Raw genomic sequence first — 18,566 nt, 5'->3', positions numbered from 1 at the left:
ATCCTCCCAGGCATGCATTCCAGACCCCCACCAGCTTTGTGAAAATGTTTTTCCTAAAATGCCCTCTAAACCTCCTGCCTTTCACTTTGAACTTATGCCCCCTTGTTATTGACTACTTCAACTAAGGGGAATTTAAGCTGCTTTCTATTTATTCTGTCCATGTTCCATAATCTATATTAAGTCCCCCTTTGACCTTCTATGCTCCAAAAAAAGCAACTTGAGTTTATCCAGCTTCTCTTCAGAGCTGAAATGCTGTATCGCAGGTAATATTTCTGGTAAATCTTCTTTGCACCGCCTCTAGTGCAATCACATCCTTTCTATGGAATGATTACCAGAATGCACACAGTACTCCAGCTGTGGCCTAACCAAGGTCTACACTACTGCAATATGACCTCCCTTGCTCTTATAATCTATGCCATGACTGATAAGGGAAAGTGTCCCAACTGCCTTTCTTGACTACCCTATTAATTTGTGCTGCTACCTTCAGAGATCTTCAGACAACACCCTAATATTCTCCATTCCTGGTGTCTTACCATTCATTGAGTACTCCCCTCATCTTGTTCCTTCTTCCAAAGTGAATACCTCACATTTATCAGAGTTAAATTCCATCTGATTTTCCCATCTGATCAATCCTCCTGTAAGCCAAAGTCTTCTTACTCACTGTCAACCACTTAGTTAATCCTTATGTAGTCCACAAACCTACTTATCATACCTCTCTCATTCTTACCTATATTATTTATGAATAACACAAACAGTAAGGGGCCCAGCACTGATCCATGTAGTACACCACTGCAGCCTAGCTCCAGTCTGTCAAATTATCTGCTGTCTTCCGTTTTGGATCCACTTTGCTACGTTACGCTGGATCTCACAAGCTTTTACCTTTATCTTATGTGAGACCTTGTCAAACCCAAAGACTTTGCTGTTAACTTTTTTATAATAAATTAGGATTCTATTCTCAGAACATTCAACAATTTTTTAACTGCTTATAAAAGCTAGAGAGAGTAAAACACAGAGCAGCTAATCCCGAAGCCTCCAAAACAACACTGCACTGGCCAGAACCACTTCTCCCTTTTTTCCCTTCTTAATCAATGTTATTTGTGTTGGCTGGTAAGCCCCAGTCCTTCCTCATTTGGCCAACTCAACGTACAAACAGCTGTCTGCCCTACGCATAGCAGCACTCGATGCCAATTCCTTTTCTGTTCTTTAGATTGGTAAATAAGTGGTAAATCTTCCAGGCCATTTTCCAAAAGCAAACATCTGTGTTGTTTTCTTCTCTTTGAAAAAACAGTTGTTCAAAGTTAAACTAATCCCAACATCAACTCTCAGTTCAACCAACAATAAGAAGAAAAAGAAAAGAAAATAATGATATTCTCAACAAGAGACTGACAGGATATTTTGAATGGTTTTTAATGCATTATGTTGCTTTGTCCAATCAAAAGTGTGTTGTAAAGATGGACAATATTTATGCAGTAGTGGTTAATTTACCTTTGTAGGACAAACCTTATGAGGAATCACTGCATTTTAAATATATCTACATTACAATACATTATCTAATAATGACATTTTAGCTGTCAGAATATTTTATTTATAATTCAAAACGTTTACAAGTCCTAACAGCCTTCCTTTAATAATTTTCCAAGGAGGTTTTTTTCTGAAATGGCTTCCAAAACCCACATGTATATATGAAAATTACATGCTGGAAAAAATACAATTTTCCTGTGGTCCTCCCCAAATGGGGAAAAGGGATGTGTGTTTTTTTTTCAAGCTGCAGTATAATAGGTAGTTAGAAAGACAAGGAAAAATTATTTCTCCAGTAAAAGAACAACTAATGACCTGCTTTTGCATCTCCTCTACACTTGATTTTAATCCACAGAAGCTGATGGGGGAAGTGCTCAAAAGAATTTTGACTGTGCCATTCTCTTAATGCTGAAGCCTTGAGGATGATAATTGGCATTTCTTTCTTGAATCAGTACCCTCTGCAACATATTTTAGTTTGCAGAGTTCCTTGCTCAGCTCTCTAGCTTTGGAATTACATTGTTTCCTCATACACCAAGTCTTAGTACAGATGTCAGTCTGTTCTGAAGGAAGTGATAACAATGTATTTGCAAAACATAAATAGGGTTTGGTGAAGCCAACATGGGTTTATGAAAGACAATTCGTGCTTAATGAATCTACTGGAATTTTTTGAGTATATAAGTGGCAGAATAGATAACTGAGAGCCAGTGAATTGAACTGAAGGCTTTTGATACAATCTCTCATAAGAGATTATTACGCAAAGTTGAAATATATGGGTGGAAATAATTGTTAGCTTGGATTGAGAATTGGTTGAGAGACAGGAAAAAGAGTGGGAAGAAATGGATCTTTTTAAAGTGGCAGACAGTGACTAGTGAGGTGCCACAAGCATAAATGCTTGGGCCTCAGCTATTCCTAATGAAGGGCTTATGCCCGAAACGTCGAATTTCCTGTTCCTTGGATGCTGCCTGACCTGCTGCGCTTTTCCAGCAAAACATTTTCACCTCAGCTATTCACACCATATACAACTGACCTGGATAAGGGAACCAAATGCAACATTTTCAAATTTGTGAATGACACAAAACTGAGCAGGGATGACAGTTGTAAAAAGACTTTAAAGTTGAGTAAGTGGGCAAACACATGGCAGATACAGTTCAATATAGCTAAATATGAAGCTACAGACTTGGGTGTGAAAAACAGAAAGACTGTATTATTTAAATGGTGATTTTATTGGGAGTTGTGAATGTACAAGGGGATCTAGGTGTCCTGTACGCCAAAGTAGACAGGCAAATATAGCGAGCAGTTCGGAAGGCCGATGGTATATTGAGCTACATTAGGAGTGGGTTTGAGAACAGAAGTAGGGACATCTTACTGCAGTTATACAGGGCTATGTTGAGAGCACATCTGGAGTATTGTGTACTGGTTTGGTCCTCCTACCTAAGAGAGAATATACATGTCTTAGAGGGAGTGCAGCAGAGATTCACTACACTGATACCAGGGGTGGCAGGACAGTCTTGAGTTATTTAGGTCAACAACAATAGAAAGAGTCCTTCAGCTCATCAAGTCTGCTGTAGTCAAAAACAAACACCGACCTATTCTCATCCCATTTTCCAGCACCTGGTCTTATATGATTTGGCATTGCAGTTGCACACCTAAAAACTTCTTAAATGTTATGAGGGTTTCTGCCTCTACCATCCTTACAAGCAATGAGTAGCAGAAGTTCATCACCGTCTAGGTGAAAAAAAAAATCCCCTCATCCCCTCTAAATCTCCTGCCTCTTACCAAAAAAAGGACAAGAGATTGGTTTAGCTATTCACTAAAGTTAAGAAGGATGAGAGAGGTCTGATTGAAACATTTAAAATTCCAACAGGGCTAGACAGACTGACATGCAAGGATTATGTTTTCCTGGTTGGAGAGTCTTGAACAAAGGATAGTCTGGATATTTAAGAATGAGATGAGGAGAAATTTCTTCACTCAAAAGATAGTGAATCTGAAGGCCAAGTCACTGAATATATTAAACAAAAGATTAAATGAAACATTGGTTAAACCACAGATGGAATGCTGTATGTAGTTCTGCTCGCTGTCAGAAGGATGTGATTGGACAGGAGAGGATTATAGAGGAGATTCACCAGGCTGTTGCCTGGGATGGAGAGTTTCAGTTACAATGAGAGACTGAATAGGCTGAATTTGTTCTCCTTGGAGCAGAGGAGGCTGATGGGGTCTGATTGACGTATAGAAAATAGAAATGTATAGAGTAAATCACGAGGATGTCTTCCCCATGGCAGAAGTATCTAACACTGGTGGGCACAAATTTAGGTGAGGAGCAAGCGGTTTAAATGAGATCTGAGAAAAAATAAATCACTGATTGGTAGAAATATAGAACGTACTGCCTGAGTGTGTGTTGGGGACAGATATTCTTGTAACATTTGCTCTTCCATCTGCATGAGTACATAAAATGCCAGGGCAGAGTAATCCAAATGGAATTAGTGTAGTTTGGTATTTGTTGTTTGGCATAGACATGGTGGGCCAAAGGGCCAATTTCTGTGCCAAATGACTCCATGACATGTTATTTTTTTTAAGTATTCAAGACATCAAGGAATATGGGAAGAAAATAGGAATATGGCATTTACATAGAGGCTATGATCATATTGAATTTTGGAGTAGACTCGAAGGGCCAAATGGCCATATCCTATTCCCAGTTTCTATGTCTATAATTCTGTCTTCATCACAGACGCCACCCACCCAACTATTGTTTGTAACTTGGGTGCTTTCATGCTATAATGTCAGTGCTCTCACCATCTAGAGTCAAGAGGCAACTGGAAATATTTTGGAGAACCATAGAGCATAGAAACAAGCCCTTTGGACCACCATTTCTATGCTGATCAACAAACACCAAACTGCCCGAATCCCATTTATCTGCACTTAGTCCATTGCCTACTATGGCATGGCTTTTTAAGTATTCATCCACCACCCTCTGGGTGAAAAAAAGTCTGATATAAACATAGTGAAAGGATTCTGTGCTACTTCAATGTTTTTAAACCAATAGACAGATCACTTTACAGTCTCCATGCTTTACTCTAAACAAAGGTGCTGCAACAACCAGAAATTGCAATTCTAACAGGTTAAAGTCATGTTAAGTAATTTGCTGAGACATTTTTCATTAACTTTCGTAGTCAACTCCTTGTAAAGTTTTCAGTGTTGGTTATAAATTGTCATCTTATTAGTTCTAATGTTTTTAACTTTTTTTTTAACCAAGCGACACCCTCAGCCCCATTGGGAGTTATCTCCAGTGTGAATGAAACATCCCTGAACTTGGAATGGTCTGCTCCTCATGAGACAGGTGGCCGGGAGGATGTGGTTTACAATGTGATCTGTAAGAGTTGCAATGCAGGCCGCAGCACCTGCACTCGATGTGGAGACAATGTGCAGTTTGTGCCACGTCAGTTGGGTTTGACTGAGCCTCACGTTTACATCAGCGATCTGCTTGCCCACACACAGTATACCTTCGAGATCCAGGCTGTGAATGGAGTGTCAGATCAGAGTCCTCATCCACCTCAATTTGCAGCTGTCAATATTACCACCAATCAAGCTGGTAGGAAATGCATATTTTTGATTTGTGTGCAAGAGTGTGATGAAGATGTCTGGCAATGTAACTTATTGTATGATGAAACAAAATAATTATAAAGACCACTGATATTTCTGGTCCTGATTTGCAGCTTCCTGAAACTCTTGAACAATTTTTAGTCTGCACTGCTGTTGATTCAATTTGTTTTAGTGACTCCATCAATCTTCTGATGCAGCCGTTGTCCCTCTGTGATATCATTCTCAAATCCACTGCTTTGTTGTTTATTGAGCAGGTGGGGTCCTTCTGTATCGTGAAGGAACAGTAAATCCCTGAATTACAATGATGTCATTGGAGATTAGGAAAATACACTGTTGCCTCAATAGACACTTCCCACTGATATCTTCTCTTCTGAAATTCTTTCAGAATGCCAAATTGTTTCAAGATAACTCATCCATTTATTGTTTTTGTGTTTTCTTTACAAGTATGAGTCATCCTGCATCTGTCACAATTTATGTAATGCATTGCTGCACAAGGTGATGTAATTATAAAGGAGGCTGTGTTTCAAGGCATTGACATAACAGCAATTTGGTAGTATAGAGCTTGAGTATTGAAAAGAAATTATATTTTGTGGAGGCTTTTCAATTTACGTTCATCAGGACAATTTGAAGGATATCAATTTGAAAGGCAAAGCCAACATTTACCATGTGAGTGTGTTGATTGGTTGGCAATAGGTGTTACTATTGCGACTGCACCCATTAATGCTGACAGACAGTTAATTTCCAAGCTATATCTAAATTTTAAAATGAGCAGATTGACTTAAATTTACCAGCAAATGATTATTACCTAATTTGTTGAGTTAAAAGAGTCACAATGTGTGTACGTTTCCCATATATCATTGTCAATGTGAAATGATACATTGATATTCAGTACCAGTGCACCACACTTCATGCCTGACTGCCAGTCCAAAATTGGTTGTCAATGTAATTCTGCACATTCAACAACTGCAATCACAAACACACTGAAATGTCTAAAAATTACCATCTATAGTTGAAAACAGAAAATGGCAATTGACTTTAGGCTGTTGTTCAGACCAGTTATAATGATTAATGGTGATTTACACTTCAGCAGTCACATGCTTTGCCAAACTTGCTGAACCTTGTCGTGTTTAAACTTGTTCAAAAATTCATTGTTGACTGAAATTACTTGTAAATGTATAACATTTAAAACAGACAAGAGGGTCAATTTTTTCAAACAGAGGGTGGTGCATGTATGGAAGTGATAGAAGCAGGTAAAATTCCAACATAAAAGACATTTAGACAGCTGAAAGAACAGGAAAGGTTTAGAGGGATATAGATCAAACACAAGCAAATAGAAGTAGTCAAGTTTGGGATACCTGGTCAGCATGGACGAGTTGAACCGAAGAGTCTTTTTCTGTGCTATACGTTTTTTTTTAATAGATTAGATTCCCTACAGTGTGGAAAAAGGCCCAACCCAGTCCACACCGACCCTCCAAAGAGTAACCCACCCAGACCCACTTCCATCTGACTAATGCACCTAACACTATGGGCAATTCAGTATAGCCAATTCACCTGACCTGCCCATCTTTGTGATTGTGGGAGGAAAGCTGCAAATGTGTTGCTGGTCAAAGCACAGCAGGTTAGGCAGCATCTCAGGAATAGAGAATTCGACGTTTCGAGCATAAGCCCTTCATCAGGAATAAGAGAGAGAGCCAAGCAGGCTGAGATAAAAGGTAGGGAGGAGGGACTAGGGGGAGGGGCGATGGAGGTGGGATAGGTGGAAGGAGGTCAAGGTGAGGGTGATAGGCCGGAGTGGGGTGGGGGCGGAGAGGTCAGGAAGAGGATTGCAGGTTAGGAGGGCGGTGCTGAGTTGAGGGAACCGACTGAGACAAGGTGGGGGGAGGGGAAATGAGGAAGCTGGAGAAATCTGAATTCATACCTTGTGGTTGGAGGGTTCCCAGGCGGAAGATGAGGCGCTCCTCCTCCAGCCGTCGTGTAGTTGTGTTCTGCCGGTGGAGGAGTCCAAGGACCTGCATGTCCTCGGTGGAGTGGGAGGGGGAGTTAAAGTGTTGAGCCACGGGGTGATTGGGTTGGTTGGTTCGGGCGGCCCAGAGGTGTTCTCTGAAGCGTTCCGCAAGTAAGCGGCCTGTCTCACCAATATAGAGGAGGCCACATCGGGTGCAGCGGATGCAATAGATGATGTGTGTGGAGGTACAGGTGAACTTGTGGCGGATATGGAAGGATCCCTTGGGGCCTTGGAGGGAAGTGAGTGTGGAGGTGTGGGCGCAAGTTTTACATTTCCTGCGGTTGCAGGGGAAGGTGCCGGGGGTGGAGGTTGGGTTGGTGGGGGGTGTGGATCTGACAAGGGAGTCACGAAGGGAGTGGCCCTTGCGGAACGCTGATAGGGGAGGGGAGGGAAATATATCCTTGGTGGTGGGGTCCGTTTGGAGGTGGCGGAAATGGCGGCGGATAATACGTTGTATGCGCAGGTTGGTGGGGTGGTTGTGGGAGGAAACCTGAGCACCCGGAGCAAACCCACGCAGACACTGGGAGAATGTGCAAACTCCACACAGACAGTCACCCGAGGTTGGAAATCGAATCTGGGACCCTGGTGCTGTGAGGCAGCAGCGCTGACCACTGAGCCACCATGCCATCCGCATGGTTCTATGACTCTGTAGCTACAGTGAGGATCAATAAAGACTTGTCACGTTCCAATTAAAATAGAGCTGCACTATTCCTATGTGAGATTCTGATGATAGTTATTTGGATTGTTTTGTATATTTCTGATCGATTAGTCACAAGCATACCATTACCCTGATAGACGACAGAGTCAAATAACAAAGGTGATTCTAGATGTTAGACAATTCATTGACAATCACCCCTAATGCATATAATTGTACATCTCGGAAATTCTGTATCATTGCTCATGGGTTCTCTAGGTCACTGCTGATGAATCCAATCTCTAGATCCTCATCTCTGAACATGCATTTGGCAAGTGTTTCCGCAAGGCAGAAGTGATCCTTCGGAATTGAGGTTTTTGGCATTCTTTTCTCCAAGTCATTTTCTAAACTTCCTCTGGCTAATAGATGCCCCTAAATTATTGTGCCCTTTCAAATGGAATTTTGATCCACATTAGTTTCTTCTGAATGAGTCTCCTATGCATTGACATCTGAGATGCATTTCTTGAGCAAAGTCTTCAAGGAGTTTCTGAAATGCTTCCTTTCTTCTCCTCTCATCTGAATGCCTTTCTTAAGTTGAGTGAAGATGATTTGCTTCAGTGGTTGGAGACCAGCTATTCTAAGCACATAACTGACCCAGTGGAGTTGGTTTTGGATGGTCATGTTCTCAGTGCTGATGCTATAAACCACCAAGGATGCTGATGTTAGTACACCTGTCCTCCCATCTCATACTAGTGTTAATGGTACTTATCAAGTGTCTAGAGATGGTATCTATATGTAGTCCATGTTTCAGAGCCAAATGGACAAGTTGAAATGATGGCTGGTTATACACAATGATCTCTGTATCGGCACGGATGTCATGATTTTTTAAAAACTCTCATCTTAAGGCGGAAGTTGCGGATTGGATGCAATGTTGTATCTCCTGGTAGATGTAGCCTTAGATGGAGAGGCAGTTTCCCCAGTAAGAGAAATATTCCATGCCTGGGATGAATTCATCATTATTCTTAATGAATGAGCCACCAGAACAGTACCTCGGATGGGTTAGTAAAGGACTTGTCTTCTTGAGTTTGAGGCTAAGACTGATTCTATGATATGTTTCTGCGAAGACATTTGATAAGGTTCCCCATAGTAAGCTCACTCATAAAGTCAGGAAGTGTGGGATACAGGAAGATTTGGCTATCTGGATTCGGAATTGGTTGGCTGACAGAAGGCAGAAAGTGGTTGTAGATAGCAAGTATTCTGCCTGGAGGTCAGTGATGAGTGGGGTCCTGCAGGGCTCTGTTCTTGGGCCTCTATTGTTGTAGTTTTCATAAATGACTTGGATGAGGAGTTTGAGGGGTAGGTTACTAAATTTGCAGATGACACAAAGGTTGGAGGTGTCGTCGATTAGTATAGAGGGCTACTGCAGGCTGCAGCATGACATAGACAGGATGCAGAGCTCGGCTGAGAAATGGCAGATGGAGTTCAACCTGGATAAATGCGAAGTGATGCATTTTGGAAGGTCGAACCCGAATGCTGAATATAGGATGAAAGACAGGATTATTGACATAGATCCCTCAAAGTTGCCACCCAAGTGGAAAGGGTTATTAAGAAAGCGTGTGGTGTTTTGGCTTTCATTAACAGCGGTATCAAGTTTAAGAGCTGCGGCAGCTCTTCAAGTCCCTGGTAAGACCACACTTGGAATATTGTGTCCAGTTCTGGTCGTCCTACTATAGGAAAGATACAAGGCTTTGGAGAGGGTGCAAAGAAGGTTTTCCAGGATGCTACCTGGACTGGAGGGCTTGCCTTATGAAGAAAGGTTGAATAAGCTCGGACTTTTCTCTCTGGAGAGAAGGAGGAAGAGAGGAGACCTGATCGAGGTATACAAGATAATGAGAGGAATAGATAGAGTCAATAGCCAGAGACTTTTCCCCAGGGCAGGACTGACTAGTACGAGGGGTCATAGTTTTAAGATATTAGGAGAAAGGTGTAGAGGAGATGTCAGAGGAAGTTTCTTAACACAGAGAGCTGTGAATGCATGGAATGCATTGCCAGCAGTGGTGGTGGAAGCAAAGTTATCAGGGACCTTTAAGCAACTGCTGGACATGCACATGGATAGCAGTGAGTTGAGGGGTGCATAGGTTAAGTTTCTATATTTTACATTAGGATGAAACCTCGGCACAGCATCATGGGCCTAAGGGCCTGTTCTGTGCTGTACTTTTCTATGTTCTATATTCTATCAAGGCATTAGCAAGCTCTGAAGACTGTCTTCTGAGAGCGCAGAGATTGTCAGTCGTAAAGTGAAGTTTCACAAGTGAGGTTGGTGTCATTTTCTTCTTGTATTTAAATCAGTTACACCACCTACCAGGTCCAAACCAAGACTAATCTTCCAGTATTTAAGCTGAATGGGATAGGTACATGCCACAGGGCAAGCTTTATAGATTATAATGCAGTTATAATGCAGTCAGGCAAGACTTAGGAGACATAGAATGAAGCAGCAAAATATAGGGGATGGGGACAATCGAAATGTGGAGCTGGTTTAAGGAACAGATATTGCGTGCCTTTGATAGGTCAGGCAGGGAAAAACTGAAAAGGTAAGGGAACCGTGGTTTAACAAAGAAATTCTATCTCTTGTTAAGCGAAAGAGGGAGGCTTATGTGACATTGAGATGAGATGGTTCAGATGAGGCGATGGAGAGTTACAGATTAGCTAGGAAGGATTTAAAGAGAGAGTTAAGAAGAGCAAGGAGGGGACATGAGCAGTCTTTAGCAGGTAGAATGAAGGAGAACCCTAAAGCTTTCTATAGATCTGTGCGAAATAAAAGGATGACTTGGGTAGGAATAGGGCCAGTCAAAGACAGAAGTGGGAAGTTGTGTGTGGACCCTGTGGAGATCAGAGAGGTGCTAAACAAACATCTCATCTGTTTTCACTCAGGAAAAGGAGAATTTTGTAGAGGAGAAGACTGAGATGTGGACTATTAGACTTGAAAGGATTGAGGTTAGTAAGGAGGAGGTGTTATCAAGTCTAGAAGGAGTGAAAGTAGACAAGTCCCCTGGGCTGGATGGGATTTTTCTGAGAATTCTCTGGGAAGCTAGGAAAGTGATGGCCAAGCCTTTGGCTTTGATATTTGAGTCATCATTGTCTACAGGTTTAGTACCAGAGGACTGGAGGGTTGCAAATGTTGTGCCCTTATTCAAAAAGGGCAGTAGAAATAACCCAGGTATTTATAGACCAGTGAGCCTTACACCTGTTGTAGTAAAAGTTTTGGAAAGGATTATAAAAGATAGGGTTTATAATCATCTAGCAAGCAATAATTTGATTGGAAATAGTCAACATGGATTTGTCAAGGGCAGGTCATATCTCACAAACCTCATTGAGTTTTTTGAGAAGGTGACCAAGCATGTGGATGAGGCTAGGGCAGTTGATGTGGTAGACATAGACATCAGTATAGCCTTTGATAAGGTTCCGCATGGTAGGCTATTGGAGAAAATGAAGAGGGATTGAAGGTGATTTAGCAGTTTGGATTAGAAACTGACTTTCTGTAAGAAGGCGACGAGTGGTGGTTGATGGAAAATATTCAGCCTGGAGTCCAGTTACTAGTGGTGTGCCACAAGGATCTGTTTTTATAAACAACTTGGACGCAGGCAAAAGTGGATGGATTAGTAATTATGTGATGACACTAAAGTTGGTGGAGTGATTGTCAGTGTGGAAGAATGTTGCAGATTGCAAGAAAACTCAGATAAACTGCAGAACTGGGCTGAAAGGTGAAGTAGAGTTTAATGCAAATAAAATTGAGGTGATTCACTATGGAAAGAATGACAGGAAGGCAGAATACTGGGTCAATGGAAAGATTCTTGCTAGTGGATGTGCAGAGGGATCTTTGTGTACATAAATCCCTGAAAGTTGCCACCCAGGTTGATAGTGCTGTTAAGAAGGCATAGTGTGTTAGGTTTTATTGGTAGAGGGATTGGGTTCTGGAGCCGAAATGTCATGCTGCAACTGTACAAAATGCTAGTGTGGCCTCACTTGGAGTATTGTGTGCAGTTCTGATCACCCCATTACATGAAGGATGTGGAAGCATTGGAAAAGGTGCAGAGGAGATTTACCAGGATGTTTCCTGGTCTGAAGCAAAGGTTTTATGACAAAAGGCTGAGGGAGCTGGGTCTGTTCTCATTGGAGAGAAGAAGGCTAAGAGACAATTTAATAGAGCCATACACGGGCGGCACGGTGGCACAGTGGTTAACACTGCTGCTTCACAGCACCAGAGACCTGATTCAATTCCTGCCTCAGGTGACTCTCTGTGTGGAGTTTGCACATTCCGTGTCTGCGTGGGTTTCCTCCGGGTGCTCCGGTTTCCTCCCACAATCCAAAAATGTACAGATTAGGTGAATTGGCCATGCTAAATTGCCTGTAGTCTTAGGTGAAGGGGTAAATGTAGAGGAATGGGTTTGGGTGGGTTGCGCTTCAGCGGGTCGGTGTGGACTTGGTGGGCCGAAGGGCCTAATCTAATCTAAGGATTAGATGAGGTGGGCAGCGAGAGTCTTTATCCTAGGATGATGATGTCTGCTTGTACGAGGGGGCATAGCTGCAAATTGAGGGGTGGTAGTTTTAAGACAGATGTTAGAGGCAGGTTCCTCACTCAGAGTGGTAAGGTCATGGAATGCCCTGCCTGCCAATGTAGTTAACTCAGCCACATTAGGGCCATTTAAACAGTCCTTGTGTAAGCATATGGATTATGATAGGATAGTGTAGGGTGATGGGCTTGGATTAGTTCACTGGTCGACGCTACATCGAGGACCGAAGGAGGACCTGTTCTGCACTGTATTGTTCAATGTTCTATGAAAGAATCATCTGTCAGAAGAAGATACAGTGATTTTGTTTGGCTGAGAAATGAACTTGAAAGGGCAAGCAAGGTTGTGGTGCTATCATTACCTGGAAAAGTACTATTTCATCAGCTTCCGTTTAGTGGGGAATGATAGAATATTCGACAGTAGTTTTCCGGAAGAAAGTTGAGGTTGAGAAGTTTTCCATCCCTTTTATAGACAATGTCCACAACACTGGGAAGCTTATTCTTGACAAGCTAAAGAATCAATATTTTTCTTAATTCATTCGTGAGACGGGGCTGTTGCTGGCCAAGCAGCATTCATTGCCCATCTCTGATTACCCAGAGGGAAGTTAACAGTCAACCTCATTGCTATGGGTCCGGAGTCAAATGTAGGCCAGACCAGGTAAGGATGGCATTTTCCTTACCTAAAGGACATTAGTGAGCCAAATGAGGTTCTCCTGATAATCAATTCATGGATTCCACATATTGATGGCAGGATTCAAACCCAGGTCCCTAAAGCATTATTTGAGGCTCTTGGATAACAGTCCAACTATCGCCTCCATGTGTGTACCCTATCTTAGCCCTAATCCCTAATTTTACCAATATCCATGTCCTTCTCGGTGAATATTAGTGCAAAGTGCTCACTAAGTTCCTCATTCCTTCCCTCCTTTGTCCTTGCATGAACCTGCCTTTTTCCTCACTACTCCCTTAATCCTAAAATGTGTATAAAATGCCTTGCGCTTCCGCTTAATCCTATTTGCCAAGGACATTTTATGGCCCCTTTTGGCCCTCCTTGTTTAAGTTCTTTCCTGATTCCTTCATATTCCCCAAGGGCTTTGTCTGATTTCAGTTTCCGAAACTTTACAAATGCTTCCATTTTCTTTTTGTCTAAACTTTCAATATCGTTTGTCATCCAGGGTTCCTAACTATTATCCAGGTGCCCCAGTTTCCTCCCCCAATCTAAAGATGTGCAGGGGTAGCATGGTTAATCAGTGGTTAGCACTGCTGCCTCACAACACCTGGGTTTGATTCCACCCTCTGGTGACTGTCTGCAGTTTGCACATTCTCCCCATGTCTGTATGGGTTTTCTCCAGTGATCCCACAGTCTAAAGGTGTGCAAGTTAGATAGGTTAGCCATGGGGAATACTGAGTTACAGGGATAGGGTAGGAGGGTTACAGGGATAGGGTAGGGAGGTGGGTCTAGGTGAGATGCTGTTTGGAGGGTCAGTGTGGACTTGATGTGCCAAATGGCCTGCTTCCACATTGTTGGGATTCTATGATTCTAAATCTTGCCATCCTTAACTTTCATCCTCACAGGAGCATGCAGATCCTGAACATTGATCAACTGACCTTTAAAAGAGTCTCTCACATCAGACTTGGATTTATCCTCAAACAGCTGTTGCCAAAAGTCTTTTCCTAATTTAGCACTTTCACCTGAAGACCATTCTTATTTATATTTACCCATAACGGTTTTAAATTTTATGGAATTTAATAGCCAGGTTCATTTGGGGCGGCACGGTGGCACAGTGGTTAGCACTGCTGCCTCACAGCGCCTGTAGACCCGGGTTCAATTCCCGACTCAGGCGACAGACTGTGTGGAGTTTGCACATTCTCCCCGTGTCTGCGTGGGTTTCCTCCGGGTGCTCCGGTTTCCTCCCACAGTCACAAAGATGTGCGGGTCAGGTGAATTGGCCATGCTAAATTGCCCATAGTGTTAGGTAAGGGGTAATGTAGGGGTATGGGTGGGTTACGCTTCGGCGGGTCGGTGTGGACTTGTTGGGCCGAAGGGCCTGTTTCCACACTGTAAGTCTAATCTAATCTAATCTAAATTCCTTTAAAAAAGGTCTAGTTCGGCTTCTTTCCTATTTAGAATATGTACGTGTTGTTGCAAGAATCCTTCCTGAATGCACCTAGCAAATTCTACCCCATCTAAGCCCTCCTGGCATTAAGGGAATCCCAATCAATGATAGAGTTAAAAGCACCTACTAAACAATCCTGTTACTTTTCTATCTTTCCATGATCTGCCTTGTTGTGGAAATTAAATCGACTTGACTCAATAATTAGCAAGAGCAAAGCAAGTGTCTTTCTTAAAAATCTTGCAAGATTGACTCATTACACCAAGCCAGATGCCTTAATGCAATGAGTACCAAAGATTTGCACAGACACCTGCCTTATCACACTCTCAAGGGCAGAGAGGTTGTTATCCTCTCATCCCCTGGTCCTAGACATAACAGTTATTCAGCTTTCGCTGAGTTTGACTATCGCAAGGTGGAATTGAATGCTTACAGACTTCAAACAGAGATAAGCTAACTGCAAACCTTCATCAAAGCATCATTTACAAAGCTCAGCACAGCATTGATTTAAACAAAGCAATTGTTTAAATTTCACAGTAAATGGATAATTAATTTCACAGTAAATGGACAATTTTCCATTACAGGGAGAAAGTGAGGACTGCAGATGCTGGAAACCAGAGTTGCAAAGTGATTTGCTGGAAAAACACAGCAGGCCAGGCAGCATCCAAGGAAGAGCGCCTCATCTTCCTCCAAGGAACCCTCCAACCACACAGGATGAATGTAGATTTCTCCAGCTTCCTCATTTCCCCTCCACCCCACCTTATCTCAGTCCCAACCCCCGGATTCAGCACCGCCCTCTTGACCTGCAATCTTCTTCCTGACCTCTCCGACCCCACCCCCTCTCTGACTTATCACCCTCACCCTCACCTCCTTCCACCTATTATATTCCCAGCGCCCCTCCACCAAATCCCTCCCCTCTACCTTTTATCTCAGCCTGCTTGGCATACCAGCCTCATTCCTGAGGAAGGGCTTATGCCCGAAACGTTGATTCTCCTGCGTCTCGGGATGCTTTCTGGCCTGCTGTGTTTTTCCAGTTTTTCCACACTTTTCAACAATTTTCCATTACAGCCTATATAAGTGTTCCTCTATCTCATGCTGGCTATTGAGGCCTAAATCGTAACCACTTCATGATGATTTCTCCTTTCTTATGTTAAAAATTCTACCCATATGACTTAACTAGATGAGCCCTCCAAGATGTCCTCTCTTAGTACAGCTGTGACGTTCTCTTTAATACATAGTTTAACTACATCACCCCTTTACATCCCTCTCTATCATGCCTGAAACATCTAAACCTTGCAGCATTGAGCTGCCCAGTCCTGTCCTCCTTTCTGCCAGTTTCAGTAATGGCTGCAACATTATAGTCCCACGTAACAATCCTTCACCTAAGCTCATCTGCCTTGCTTGTTCTACTCCTTGCATTAAAATAAATACGCTTCAGACAATCAGCCCCACCATGTTCAGTAACCTCTCCCCCTCTTTTCTTCCTTTTTAACTTATTAGATTTTACCTTGACCTTCTCCTCAATCATTCCCCATGCTGATCTACATCTGTTTCCCATCCTCCGACTGTACCCGTTTAAATTCTCCTCGTGGCATTAGCATACCATAAGGTGGTTAAAAGGCATTGAAGTGTTCATTTGGCCATGATCATATTGAATGTTGGGCAGACTTTAAGGCTGAATGTGGAGCGTGTAGTGCTGGAAAAGCACAGCAGGTTAGGCAGCATCCGAGGAGCAGGAGAGTCGATGGTTCGGGCAAAAACCCTTCATCAGGGCATTTGCCCGAAACGTTGACTCTCCTGCTCCTTGTTTGCTGCCTGACCTGCTGTGCTTTTCCAGCACCACACTCCAGCATCGGCATTCTCACTTTCACCTTGAAGGCTGAATGACCTAGTCCTGTTCTATTCTGTTGACTGCAGCTCCAGCAGATGATAGCACCAGGGTGATGAAGTGCTCTGAGGCTCCAATGGCAAGGTACATTGACTTTATCAACTAGTTGATCATTGTGAAGCCTACATCATGCTCACAGTGGCCTTGTGTGTGCCCTCTTTGCGCTGGTATAAGATGTAATAACCTCATGAATACAGCTTGTGTTAGTTAATTAGGTCTCTACTAGAACAGCAATATTAACATCAAGTTTATAGAGCTCACCATCAATCAGGGCCATCTTGTGTGCATTTCCTGTGGAATGTGTGCTGTTGTTCAATCTTGGGCACATAGAAATGTACATTGTTGTTGTAGGTTTTCTGGGATTTCCGGAAGGGAATGGAGAAGGCTTCATTTTGAATTTGGTGAACTATTACAGAGAGCTATGTGTAAGCCATTGCAAACAGAACAAATAACGTGACACCTTTGTACCTTCTCCATGAAGAGAAATAATCAGTTGAAAATTCAGTGTTTATGTCTGCCTGAGAACAGATGAATGAAAGTCTGTAAATGGTGAACAGCAGTGTTGCCATTGACCGCCAGCAGATCAAGGAAAAATGGCCTGTTTAATACATAAAGTATGTTGCTCAAGATCCATAAGTAAGTGAATATAAAGAGTCTTAAGGATAACTCCAGAAAGCTTACTTGAGTTTAATCTTTTTTCTTATCAGATCTGAGAGTCTTTGATTTCTTGCATATTTTAAGAGCATTTCCAACCTCAATCACTTATTCAGCTGGAATAATTTCTCACTTAAATCCTCATTAACTACATTGTGAATTCTCCTTTTGATGTTGGCTAGTCTGGAAGAAATTCTTCATACTATTGAGAAGTGGGCTTTTGCCCGAAACATCGATTTCGCTGCTCCTTGGATGCTGCCTGAACTGCTGTGCTCTTCCAGCACCACTAATCCAGAATCTGGTTTCCAGCATCTGCTGTTATTGTTTTTACCTATACTATTGAGAAGTATCATAGATGCTTGAATATTCAGCGTAATAGAAACAAACTTACTTGTTGGAGAGGCACATAATCATAAATAAATTCACACAATGGAAAAACTCATGAAATGCCTCCTTATGAATTTTTGTTCAGTTGGCTTTCTTAAACAAAATGACCCAATTTATGAACAATCCTGACATGATGAGGCCCTGGAAACTGACTAATGAGGCTTAAAACAGCAGAGAAGGTACAAAGATTGTGACTGGCACTGCTGAATACAGTGAATGCTTTTGCTTAGCATGTTGACTTGGCATAAGGTTGCAGAATTAAGCCATTCAGCCCATCAAGTCTATTCTACCTTCTGTCATGGTTGACCATTTTCTCAACTCTATGCTCCTACCTTCTCCATGTCAGGATTTTATTCACCATAATCTATAGGGGAACTTTATGAGAAAATTATGAAGGCGAGGCTCTAATTCCACTTGGAAAAGGCAGTTCCAAAAACTAGTGCTTCCAAATAAACCTGTTGCACTATAACCTGGTGTTGTATGATTGTCAACGTTGTCCACTTGGAGAGGCAAAGCTTGATCAGAAATAGTCAGTATGTCTTTGTCAGAGGGATACCATGCCTAACAAATTTGTTCGGATTTTGTGAAGTGTATCAAGCATGTAGATGAGGGTAGTGCAGTTGATGTAGTTTATATGGATTTTAGCAAAGCCCTTGACAATGTCCCACAAAGCAGAATTAGCAAGAAGGTAATGCTCATGGGCTACAGTCTAGTTTGATAAAGTGAATTCAAAATTGACTTAGTTGTAGGAGATGGACGATGATGTCAGAAGGCTGCTTTACTGCCTGCAAACGAGAGTCCAGTGTCAGACTACATGAATCTGTGCTAGGTTCCCTATTAATCATCGTTTATATGGGCAGCACGGTGGCACAGTGGTTAGCACTGCTGCCTCACAGCGCCAGGGACCTGGGTTCAATTCCCGCCTCAGGCGACTGACTGTGTGGAGTTTGCATGTTCTCCCCGTGTCTGCGTGGGTTTCCTCCGGGTGCTCCGGTTTCCTCCCACAGACCAAAGATGTGCGGGTCAGGTGAATTGGCCAAGCTAAATTGCCCGTAGTGTTAGGTAAGGGGTAAATGTAGGGGTATGGGTGGGTTGCGCTTCGGCGGGTCGGTGTGGACTTGTTGGGCCGAAGGGCCTGTTTCCACACTGTAAGTCTAATCTAATCTAAAAAAAAATATAAATGACGTAGATAACTATGGGCAAGGTTG

The 18,566-nt window shown here is 42.5% G+C and overlaps 1 protein-coding gene across 1 annotated transcript in view; it reads left to right on the top strand.

The window, feature by feature from the left end:
• LOC132833749 (ephrin type-B receptor 2) overlaps positions 1 to 18,566 on the top strand; it is a 336,527-nt gene that overhangs the window by 183,329 nt on the left and 134,632 nt on the right. Inside the window, exon 5 of the mRNA XM_060852277.1 lies at positions 4,769 to 5,104. Within this exon, the coding sequence (XP_060708260.1) occupies positions 4,769 to 5,104 (336 nt within the window). The remainder of the gene's footprint in view (positions 1 to 4,768; positions 5,105 to 18,566) is intronic.

This window comes from Hemiscyllium ocellatum, chromosome 37, assembly GCF_020745735.1.
Source record: "Hemiscyllium ocellatum isolate sHemOce1 chromosome 37, sHemOce1.pat.X.cur, whole genome shotgun sequence".
Taxonomy (NCBI): domain Eukaryota; kingdom Metazoa; phylum Chordata; class Chondrichthyes; order Orectolobiformes; family Hemiscylliidae; genus Hemiscyllium; species Hemiscyllium ocellatum.
Note: the sequence above shows the minus strand (reverse complement) of the source record. Positions and strands in the feature narration are given on the sequence as shown.